Source organism: Phoenix dactylifera, chromosome 2 (assembly GCF_051530095.1).
Source record: "Phoenix dactylifera cultivar Ajwa chromosome 2, Ajwa_hap1_PhDact_Kaust_v1.1, whole genome shotgun sequence".
NCBI classification, from domain to species: Eukaryota; Viridiplantae; Streptophyta; class Magnoliopsida; order Arecales; family Arecaceae; genus Phoenix; species Phoenix dactylifera.
Window position 1 is genome coordinate 10490685 of NC_143191.1, and position 12294 is coordinate 10502978.

Genomic DNA, 12294 nt, shown 5'->3' on the forward strand with positions numbered 1-12294 from the left:
CCATCTCCCCATGCCACTCGGGAAACCAAAAGACATTTGACGCTTAGAAATTACAAACATAGGGAAACAACACATCATAAATGACTTGGGAAAATAAAAGGTCTAGCTTAATTTCTAACAGGCCCGGCACCGTCCCCATCCCCGTGCATCCCGAGGAAGTAGCCTGCTCCCGAGCCTTTGTCAACGAGATGGTTGATGCGAGGAGGGGGCGCAGTTGGTGGCATGATGAGGCCCGATGGAGTTGGCAGCGGCAGCGTCGACAAGCATATTACAAGAGGCCGTGAAAGGACCGGTGGAGCGCAGATGGTGTCACTCATCTGCGGGTGGCGACGATGCTTGACGATCGGAAAATGTTCACCGATGCACTGGTCACCCTCACTCTCTCGGTAGCGCTGCAGGAACAGACTGAGGGGGGCGACATAGTCGTCGAAGCCAAGCTTTCCCATGGCCCAGATCACGTCTTCGGCAGTGATGGTCTTGCGCTGCTCCCGCCGGCACCGCTTGTTGGCCTCGCCAGTGATGAAGCGAATGTACTCCGACACGCACTCCTGGATCGTCTCTCTAGCATCATCGGAAATCTTTGCATGCAATGGCAGGGCCCTGTGCATGATACGGGTGACGCTGGCGATCGGCATGAAACGCTCCATCTCCCGGAGGTTGAGCTGGGGGTGGGCTGCAGGGGCGGCCGCGCCGCCGGGACGGACCGGGGTCCGAGTGGCTGAACCGGTCTGCAGGTTGGTGTTGACTCCTCCGGAAGGACCGGCCTGGCTCGCGTTGATCCCGCCAGCGAACGGCCTGGCCGTATCTGCAAGCCGCAACAGTCCAGTCAGAGCAAAGGAATAAATTGGTAAGAAGCTAGAGAAGAGAGGCGTTCCAAGCGCCGCTTGTGTATCCCCGTCCTATGGGGACAAGGGATAGGGGTTGCATCTTCCACCCCAAAGAAGGATTTCTTCTTCTTCTTCTTCTTCTTCTTCTTTTCTGTTTCTGACAGCAAAAGTATCATACAACACTCGGCAACTCCGCCTCGCCCACTTTCCTTGGCACTGCGAAACATACAACCCCGTCCACGAGGACACGGCGAAGGCATTTGGGTGCCCGCTCACTTAGTTTTATGCGTCGATCTTTTGTTGGCTGCCGAGCCTACAAAGGCGCAGGCCTGCGGCAGGCCTGTTTGCATGAGGACAGGTGGCCAGTTGTTAGGTTGCCTGCTTGAAAAGGTTTCGAGCTTTTCCGATGGAAATTGACGGGGGAAAGGTTGTTGACCGAAGGATGTTAAAGAAACCGTGGTAAGGGAAAAAAAAAAAGACAAAAAAATTATCTCGTTATAAAATGAGAGGCCAACGGACGGAGTAACCTCTTAGACTAACCATTTTAGGAAGACCCTTTGACTAGAGGAGAACTTTATCTGAAGCGCTCCGAAAATTATTATTTTGTAACTTTCTTAGATGTAGCTGTACCCACCATATATGATATATTCGCTTTAGCAAAAAATAATATATATATATATATATATATATATATAAAAAAGAGACTACTAGGACTAGAAATGAGATAGAATAGAGAACAGAAGATCAATAGAAACACCCAATAAAGGACGGGCCATGGGTGTGTGCTTCGATGGAAGAGCACACACACGAAAGAGAAACGGGGGAAGAGAGAGAGTTGGCAAGACTTCCGTGGAAATTAGCGCAGTTCAGGAACCGAAGATGAAAATGTTTTCAGTGAACATGCAAATGCGTGTGGGCTTTGGTGAAAGAGAGAGAACAAAGTGGAAGCCTTTAGAGAAGAAAGCAAGACATGAGTAAGACTCATCATCGGTACTATATATGAGCATATTATTCTACATTACCAGAGCTGATCCTTGGTAGCCGTGGGAAGATTGGGATGCCATCACCACCTCCTGCCATTGCTCTCTCTCTTCTCTCTCTGTCTCACTGAGCGAGTGGAGATGGTGAATTCTGTGGGAGTGAGGCTCCTATAAAATGCCCTTACACGTTAGTTAAATACGCGTGGCACTTTTAGAAGGGTGAAGCCGTAGAAACGACGTCATGAAGAAAGTTTACTTTATCGGATGGGGGAAACAAAATTCAACAAGCCAAGCATTTTTAATTTGCTGGATAAACATGATAGTTGACAAATTTTCAAATTTACAAACTATGGAATTAGCTTGCTTCACAAATAAAAGTGTTTTTTGTGGCCAGTTCATTAAATTATTTTTAGTTATGCAAGTAGAGCATCCGTCCTTTTGTTTAACACCTAAGTTGGCTTTATAGTTTAATCCCTGCTACATTTAATCCGGCTAACAACGAAGAAAAAATTCAGTGAGGCTCACAAAACTAAAACCTTACTCATGGGCACGTTATGCTGTAGCCTGTACAAAGAGAGTGATGTCACTAAAAAAGAGATATTGCGAGGGGTTGGAATTTATGAACGCTTGGAAAGAAATCACAAAGTTGGAGTGCTGATAAAGAATTGCAGCCCGGAAGGGAACTGTAGCACTGCAACAGAATTATAAAGTTTTGTTTGAGTTGAGTTCAAAAGAAAAAAAAGTTTTGTTTGAGTTGTATCCTCCTTTTTTAATCTTTTCTCACCTTAATCGACTCATATATATATATATGAATTTCTTTATGGATTATCATGAACACTATGCACTCCTTAGAATGCCACGTTGATGCACTAGTCTTTCATAAAATGTCATCTATGCATGAGCTAAGATCATCATGTATACATTCACATACATACCAACTCACTTCTATTTTAACCTTACGAAATAAGTACACAATTCTATACCTTCATCTACTCTCTAAACATACATAATAGTGGGAGGGCAATTTCATCTTTATTATAAAATTTAAATTATAATAAAATTCAATATATATTAAATATATACACTTACCCCTTTGATCAAATGCACAAAATTTCTATTATATTCTACAAAATAAGTACTACATCTAAAACTTAATTATTTGAATAAGTTTCCTTATCTCTTCAAAATTTATTCTGCAACCATTGCTACTTGATAATATTCCAGCATCTCGAGGTCTATTTCCATGCATTAGTTTCTCATACAATCCCTGAACCTCTCTATTCTGCCCTAACTTCATGACTAATTTGCATGATGAGCATGGCATAGTTGGAGGGAAGGCATTCCCCTCATCTCCCTCTTATCTCTTCTCTCTGTTTGTATTTTTCAACCTGGTCCCTAGCGGACCTGCATACATCCTTTTTCTTTTTGTTCCGTTTCATCCTCTCCATAAAAGTTGATGATTCCTCTTCGGGCCCCCCTTTTTTCTTTTTTTTTTTAAAAAAAAAACTGATGGGCTTTTTGTTTTTTTCCCAATAACAAAACTTTAAAATGTCGCTTAAAGCACGACAATTAAAGCATTCCTCGAAAGAGGAACTGGCTTACGTCAGAACTCTTTTGAATTCTCAGCTTTGCGAGCTTCTCCTACCTGACCAGCTTCTTTAATTTTAGATCAAATATACGAACGTTGGATTTTGAATGAATCAAATATTTTGTTAAATGGAGTCAAGAACCTCATGCAAAAGCTTCGTTGGACCTACTCAACAAAGCACTACCGTCACCTTTTTTTTTTTTTAACGTAAAGAGATAGAGATCACTTAAGTAGTAGACCATCTTACGTCGCAACTCTTTTTTGACAATTGCCAGCTCTGGTTACTTTTTCTCGCACATGACCAATACCTAGACAGCCTTAGTTGCATCTTATTCCATTGTATTCGCCAAATTATTCTCATCAAAATTATGCAATTCCATGACGCAGGGAAGATACCAATGTAATATGAAAAATATGTTATGTACCAAGTGTTACATATGCACATGAAGCTATCATGTAGTGGATTCAGTTTCATGGCCAGATAGCCATGATGATGACATCCATGAAGTTCAACCAAACAAAGGCATCATGTCGTATATAATCCTGAAAAACATGCGTAAAGAAGTACACATACATGATGCCATTATGTGGTAACGTACAAGACAAAACAAACTTTGTTAATATCTACTTAATTCCTTTCGATAGCAAGTAATATGAGACTGGAGGCAATGCCAATTCTTAAGAGGGCCTTCGTCTCGAGTTACCGAGCTCTTTGTTTTCGCTCGTCAGTTGTTCCCAAGTAATATGAGCTCAGCTCCACGCAGGGGTCCGCACGGGTGCTCGATCGACTCCACCTTTTCATGCGTTTCGTAGTTTTACTTTATTTCTCCGGGCCCTTGGCTGCTTCTCAAGTCTCCTCGTTCTTCAGCTCTTCCTCGGTCTCCTCTTTCTTCCTTCTTAATGCGTTTTGTCAGCAACGCTACAAGAACCGAAACATCCATGTCCCTTATATATATATCTATATATCTATCTATCTATATATATATATATATATATATATATATATATATATATATATATTCTCTTACAAAACCAAAATAACATAAAAAATTATTCAAGGTATCTAACCCACTAAATAGTCCACTATCACATAGTATTCTACTGAGCTCAGTCTCGACAAATTGGACATCTTGACGCACGAGTCCAGACATGTTGATCTCTGATGACATGTCTGACGTACAGTTTTTCTGAGAGGGCACCGATGGCAGTCGTCGCCATCCCTGTCACAAAGTCCTCCGCCATCTCTCTCTCTCTCTCTCCCTCTCCACCCTGGTGAAGGTAGGAGATGGTTATGATCTTGATTAAGATTTAATACTGCTTTAGAGAAGGGCACCTGCTAATATATAAGATTAATAACTTTTGCTTTCAATTCTAAAGAGCAAAGGGAAGAGATGGATGCCTTTTTTTATTCCCCCAGTACTAAAACCAAAGAAAGATGGATGGATGCCTGGCTTGCCTCTCTCATCCAGCATAAAAGGCTACAGAAATAACATGACCCCAGCAAATGCTATTAAAGACGTGCTTAGACTCTTTATACCATTATTCTCAGGATTGTGAAGCTATGCAAGGACCACACAAGCAGTTAATTAATCGCTTTAGATATAACCATTACAACAGTAGAGTTATTTACATATCCTCTTTTTTTTTTTAATGCTGGAATTTTGATACAAGTGATTTATGCTATAGTTAGCAGAGATGCCAACATTGCAAGACCAAGGAAGAGAAATGTAACAGAGAGGGGTAGACTGAAAAAGGGCTCCATAGAAGGGCAAATGGATGGCTACAGCCAGCTCATATAGAAGAATTTAAATGAACAATGGCTGCTCGAGACCCTTAACTCGCCCATCTACCACCAACCTGTTGAGTCCATCCACCAAGCAGACGAAGCCCATCCTAGAAACTTTCAGCAACTTTAGGATGGTCGCTGTGATGCCATAGAGGAATGAGGTGGTCCTCCCCAGCATCCAAATAACTTCTTCAAGTGCCACCATCCAGTTAATATGCCACCATATTGCAGTGATTTGATGAGCCAATACCCATGCTCCCCTATGGTGACATAAGTGAAGGGCATGAACCATGGGCTGGTGATCTAATTTGAACACTAGGATGTTTGTGTTAGGACTGGTTCAAACATGTTTGCTAGAGAGGAATAAGGAGATGCCTTCGGTGAGGCAAAAGTAAAGAGACCGCAAGGTAATAAAGTATAGGAAGCGAGTTAGGAGCCCACAAGCCATTAAAAAAATTAGCGACTACTTTTATTCATCTCGAGCTAAAATTTCTCTCCCCTTGCAGAATGCGCAAACTTAACAAAATAAATTATTACTAGAATGCTTTGAAAACAGTACAAGTTGCCCGAGATTCCGAGCCCGAGAACTCTATCTAATGTCATGGATATGTCACCATGAGCTTGGCTCAAAGCCTCCCCATATTTCCGAAAACCTCCACCACCAACGCAACGACCCAAGCCTTAAAATGCCCACGAATTTGCCACCTTCGTCTTCTTCTTCTACTTCTCCTCCCCACCGACCCTCCTAGCGGCAGACGATCAGATTGCGGCAGCAACCGAAATCCACGCTCAAACGGTACGTATCACGCTCCTTGTCATCAGCTAGTGGCGACACGGTGATCATAGTGAAGGGGGAAAGGTCGAACCAAAAAGAAATAGAAAAGGTGGAAGAATGGCTCAAGAAGATGCAAGGCTGGCTTATGGTCGTGGCCACCCTCATCGCCTCCGTAACATACATCGCCAGGCTAAACCCGCCTGGTGGCTTCTGGCAGGACGACTCATTAACGCCATCTCCGGTTTCCTCTTTCAATACCAGCAATCCCAACATCACCACCACCTATCAGCCTAGCAGCATTAAAGCACACACTGCTGGGAATCCGGTGTTGGCTGACAAAAGTCCGACTCGATACAATATTTTCTTTGCGGCCAACGCCACCGCTTTTACATTGTCGATAATCACCATCATGATGCTCTTGCACCCGAGCTTCTTCCATGCCAAGAAGAGGCTGATAGCGCTCCAGGGTTCTGTGATTGCAGGTCTGCTCACATTGGCGATGGCTTTCGGCGCAGGCAGCACTCGGGAATTACAAGGCAGCATCAGCATCGTGTGGTTATTTTTTAACTTCCTCTTGCTCCTTATTTTTCTCACCTGGCTAGTCACCAAGAAACTGCAGAATCTATATCATAATAAACTTGATTCCTAAGATGACGTGGCATCCAATTAGCATTCTAGTTGGAGAGTAAAAGTCAAGACAACGTCAAAAAAAAGTAGAAGGCCAAAGGTCACAAGAGTCATCATGCGTTATAGAAGGTTAAAAGTCAATGGAAATCTATGAATCCAATTGAATCAATACAAGAAACAGGTCATGTTTTCAAATCTCAGCCTAATGTCGGTTCAGGGTGGCCCGAAGTAATTTCAAAAAGGGATCTACCAATCCATTTCCAGCCCTAATTTTAGCTGTAGGCTATGGAACTTAGCTACGTACACCATGACACTTCTCAAGAACCAGTCCAGCCGTCTCGACCACGAGTACAGCCGTGCACGACAGTAGCCAAGGGCTACAGGCCTCACATTCTTCCCACAGCAGGAGACGACTCTGAAGACTAAAACCTCCCTCTGTAGCTCTCTTCCCGGATTAGCATCACCACCTTACACCCTACTGGATACTTTGGTTGGTTGGGCAGCTTTGATGGCTGGAACTTGATACAGTGCCAAAAGAGAGGCTAAAGAGTTGGATGAAAGGTAAGGTTAAGAGCAAGAGTAGTTCAAACAAATCAAATTAACTCACTGGTCCTTACATCCAAGAAGCCAACCATTAGAAAGAAGACGCAGAATAAGCACCGCAGCTGTGATAGATACTTCAGCCCTCAAGAATTATGCCCACAATTTATTTATTTATTTTTTGTCAAATGAGGCTTGATCTGCAATTAAACAAGTTTAGGATTGGAACCGGTTTTCTTAGGCAACCACAGGAACGATCCCAACTGTAGCTAGTACTGCAAAATCAACGCTAGTCCAAGTTCTAATTGATCAAACAAATTGGAGCTAAATGATCACCCTGCATAGCTCCTGACCAAGAGGAGGTGAGGTGAATCAAGAGGCAGTATTCTGCACCCACATCTTCCAGCTCCATTAAATGTACTTCGATCCAAACGATGAAGTCAATCTATTATAAAATGGCTGCACTTTAGGTCTTCATCCAGTTAGCAAGTAAAAAACAAGGTGGTGATGGATGCACAGATCAACGTTTTTTAAGGTAATGGAACTAAGCATTACTCATTTCGCCATTCACATCCAAGCAGCAGCAGCAGCAAAATGAAAGAATATCCTTAAATTAAATTTGGGTACCCTTGCTTAAATATAATATAGCTTGTAAGAACTAACAAACTTTACAGGACAGTATATTTCAAGATATTTTTTTTTCCCTTTCAGCAATTGCAGTTTAGGTGGTGGTATGCCAAATTCACCCAACCTATCCAAGTATATGCACCAAAATTCCAGTCTATCAGTACCTATAGATCAGTCTACTGGAGTTTTCCTAATGCTAGTATCTACATCATCTTATATACAAAACCAAATAGCCAGAAGCGAAAAGGTAGGTGCTTACGACCACTTGGGTCTTTTCTGAGACGTTTGGCTGCCATTCACACCTTCACTGCACCTCTTAATCATAAAATTACTATTGCTATTAGGGGTGATCTCTAGTACTCCATTGGCCTCTTCTGGGTCATTATACCTACGAATGTTTGTCACAATAGCATATATGGTGACTTCAGACCTGGGATTGACCTTTCTCTCCAAAACAGCATGCTGCCCACAATGAGATTCCTTGTCTGCTGCATCCCTGAGCTCTCGAAGGACTTCATTTTTCTCACGAACTAAATTGTCTTTTGTAACCTGCACAGCATAAAGTGTTACACATCTTCAATTTAAATTCCGTTTGCACTTTCTTTTTTTATTTTGCATTTTCTTTCCAAGACAATAATTAGTTTAACATCACTGATATATCCAGGCATGCATGTTTCAACAAAGTGCAAGCGACAATGTTACGAAGGCAATTAAACTCAAGGCAAGACAACCATGTTGAAGTTCCACAAAAATATGAAAAACAAATACAAATTTAGAAGCATAATTCTTAATTCGAGATGTGTAGCCCAAACTAAAGGGCAGTATAAACTAACTCAGGCCCATATTTTACTGCTTCTACTAATACAAAAATATAAGAAACAGTTTAGTTTTAACCTCTTGTTTTCCAGTAGTTTTAGTTCTAACTTCTTCAAAGTTTTGACATTCATCATTTCCTGAATTCAACATGTGGAAGCACTTGGTTCCTAAAATGAAAAAGCTGGCCCCAGAAACCAGCAAGGTGAGACTAGAAATATCTCTGCATCTTTCTCAGATTCTATATTTCCTATAAGGTGCTTTGATTATACTCCAGAGGTATGTAATTATCATCATTATCAAAGATAAGAATAACATACATGTCAGAGACATTTTATGTTTAAAAGCGATCCCACAGAATTAGTATAAAGATCCGAAAACCAGTTTATATGCTATTATATATAAACCAAAAGAAAAAGGAGGTTCCTAAAGCACAAGCAAAATTTGTCAATTTTTCAGTCTAAAATTCAATTAAAACAATATTATTAAAAAATATTTCCATGGCATTTTAAAAAAGGAGCACACAAGGACATTGAACCAAGTCCAATAATACTTAATAGACATTAACTCTCTAATGGTCCATTAGTATGGCATCTTGTCAAATAGGTGGATCTAAACAAGATCATTATAACAGAAATTTCATTGTAGGTCAATGTGTTCAGACTGCTGACACATAAAAATGGAAAGCAAGCATTTCAATAAAAATACTTGAGAGTACATCGGTTGAATGACACAAGAGATTACTGAATAGATGCTACAATAAGTCAGAAGAGTAACAAATCAACCATAATTATTTTAGCCTTTCTAATTCAAAGGAGCACCAAACAGAAGTGAAAATGTAAATTAGCAAAGAACATCTAACGGACTAACCTATATTTCTCACCTGAAAATTGATGGGCCACTCAATTGTAGTACATAGACAGCTGCAACCATCACTAAAGTTGAATGTCAACAGCATTTTGAATGGTCTTTTCCTCAATGTCTCTCTACAATATAAACAATAGGTCAAGAAAATATATCTTAATGGATCAAAAAGATTCTATACAAAACCTGAGCAAGAAACTAAGTTGTCCACTGAATGAACTTATTCAAGAAACCTTTTCAAATAAAAAGGCTGCTCGTGTAGGAAAGCAGTCTTCAAGTCTGGTCTCTCAGGAAAGGAAACCTTACAGAAATTAAGTTGATGTCAGGGTCTAATGGTCAAAATTATGCAAGACTAAGAAACCATGTATTTTTATGACAACAATCAAAATACTAATTGCATAACCATTTAAACAAGGAAATTCAGCAGCCAACAATTTGGTAAAACAAAAGCAATAGGAAACTAGTTATACTATTAAGCTATTGAGGTTCATAGACAGTAAACAGAAAGGTAAACAACATCCATAAACAGAAAGGTAAACAAAAGCAATAGGAAACTAGTTATACTATTAAGCTATAAGCTATTGAAGGTTCATAGACAGTAAACAGTTTGTTTTCTCCCAAGGATAATGGTAGTAACAGGATATGATTTGGTGAATATGCATGTCCATGTTTGCAAGGTCAATGCAGGCGCCAAAACATGCATAATGTACTAAAATATTATGACATTCACATGATAGTCTATTTCATGCTAAAACACCCATGCTTGTCCACATACACCCCTATGTTGTCATATCCAGATACTGGGAAACTACTGCATCAGCCCACTCATCTCTGGAGTCAGAAAATACATTCTTGTCCATGTTGATCATATTGCAGCTCGTTGATGTAAAGAGAAACCCACAAACCCGACAATTCAAGGTTCGCCGTATCGGTACCGAACCCCGTACCGGTGCCGCACTAGTATAGGCGTACCGAGTGTCGGTACGGTACCGTACGCTCGGTACCGACCGTACCGATATTGGTGTACCGATACCGGTACCCATCGGTACGGGTACGGTACGCTCGGTACCGACCGGTATAGCGAACCTTGCCCGACATTTTACTCTAATCATCAAAAATACAACCAATATGATATCAGTAAAGAGCCATGGACAGAAAACCCTAAAGAAATGCAAGAAACCAGCAACAATTAGTTTTTCTTGGCATTCAAATCACTTGCTCTGGCAACAATTCAGCAAAATGCACAGCCAAAAACCATTCAGAGAAATATATTTGCACAGGGATGATGGAACAGTCAGAACATGCGATTGAGAACTTGGGATATATTGAAAAACATCAGAGAGTTTTGATCCTTGATTTTAAGTACCAGAACATACTGACTGTACCAAACAAGTGAAGGATCGATAATTGGAACGCCATTCGTACTGGTGCAAGAAAAAAAAAACAAAAGAGAATTATGCCAGCTTTGGTGTCGGAACGAACAATCAATGTGTCAGTAAGGTAGAGTATGTAGTAGTACCATCCCAGTCTGGTATACAACCAAGATTTTAAATCTTGGATTTGATACTTTAAAATATATAGAACAAGTGTTGGATGCATTGTAATGATGCAATCGTCCAAAAAATTAGGCAAAACTAAGGTCAGAGGAACCAGTATCAGGCACCGTACCGATTTTCTAGCGGGACGAGTCGGTATAAACCATGGTCTACCGTACTGGTCCGTACCGGCCGGTATGGGCCGGTACGTACCGGTCCGGTCTGGGACCGGTACGTACCGGTCCGGTCTGGGACCGGTATCGGATCAGTATGGAATCCGGTACCGGTAGTTTATTGTTGAAGAACCGGTACGCCACCGGTACGGGACCGGTTTCGTACCGGTCCAGGCCGCCACCGGTATGCCGACCGGTACTGGTACGGCGGACCTTGGTATGAACCATGTCAGGCCCTTACCGAGAGAGGGCACGCTGCCGGAGCCGGAGAAGGAAAGAAAAAGAGAGAGAGTGGAGGAGGAAGGGAGAAGGAGAGGCAGCAGACGCTGACGGAGGGCTGCGGGGGGGCGGCGGAGGCTGCAGCCTTGCCGACTTCACTTAAAAATTTTGAAATTAATTAACCGCGGCCGAACCCCTGTTTCATTCGAAACAGAAAAACCGGCCGCAGCCTCAACCCCGGCGGCCTCCGCCGGCGTCCGCCGCCTCTCCTCCCTCCCTCCCTCGCTCGCTCTCTCTTTCTCTTCTCCTTCTCCGGTAGCGTGCCGAACCCAAACCGTACCGGTGAGCCACCAGTACAACTCGAAACGGGTAGAACCGCCCGAGTCGGGACGGTTCCACCGACCATAGGCAAAACCCAATGCATAAGATTACAATTAGCCAAACCCTTTCATATAAAATGTAAATGACATAAGTAAGGCAATAAATAAGTGTAAACAACACAAAATTACATCATTACAAACGTTTCAAAAAAAAAAAAAACATATCATTCCAACTTGTTGAGCTTCCTTTGTCAACAACTTCTTGAAGTTCAAAGCATTCATGGTATTATGGTGTCATCTCTAGCACCTTCATTCTTTCAGCATCTCAAGTTCTCAACTCCAGCTCACATCAAAAGATGCTGATTCGTCAATGATGTCATTACTTGTTGATCCATCAGAGAGCAAGGAATTTCAAAATTTTTAACTCATCATACAGCATAGCATAAGTCCCCTGCCTCCTAGTAAACAACTAAAAATAGAATATATTATTTACTTTTTCTTGCTTCTTATGCATAGATAGAATGCTGTGTTCAACATAAACTTACACATTACTCAAAATTTTCTTTAACAACATAACCGCTATCATTCCATTTGATCTGTCGGTCGATCATGACTAGAGC

General features: G+C 41.6%; 2 protein-coding genes across 5 annotated transcripts in view; both read right to left on the reverse strand.

Annotated features, from left to right (window-relative positions):
* On the reverse strand, window positions 1-4637 carry LOC120105175 (uncharacterized). Its single transcript, XM_039117414.3, has 2 exons — window positions 4545-4637; window positions 1-899 (listed from the first exon to the last, which is right to left on the reverse strand). Exons 1-2 carry the CDS (start codon window positions 4635-4637, stop codon window positions 108-110), a joined length of 885 nt encoding a protein of 294 aa, XP_038973342.1. The 3' UTR covers window positions 1-107.
* A 3081-nt stretch (window positions 4638-7718) lies between these two features.
* SRT1 (sirtuin 1) overlaps window positions 7719-12294 on the reverse strand; it is a 39181-nt gene continuing 34605 nt past the window's right edge. For all 4 annotated transcript variants that reach the window (XM_088715274.1, XM_039120660.2, XM_088715273.1 and 1 more), the window contains 3 exons: window positions 9661-9728; window positions 9447-9549; window positions 7719-8299 (listed from right to left, as the gene is read on the reverse strand). In XM_088715274.1, the coding sequence (XP_088571400.1) occupies window positions 8006-8299; window positions 9447-9549; window positions 9661-9728 (465 nt within the window). In that variant the 3' untranslated portion in view covers window positions 7719-8005. The remainder of the gene's footprint in view (window positions 8300-9446; window positions 9550-9660; window positions 9729-12294) is intronic.

Excerpts from the sequence above, each read along its gene's own strand:
- LOC120105175 (XM_039117414.3), bottom strand. The coding sequence starts at position 4,637 with ATGGCGGAGGACTTTGTGACAGGGATGGCGACGACTGCCATCGGTGCC. Across the intron at positions 900-4,544 it reads ATGTCATCAGAGATCAACAT|GACGGGGATACACAAGCGGC; the intron begins GTCTGGACTCGT and ends TTGTCCCCATAG.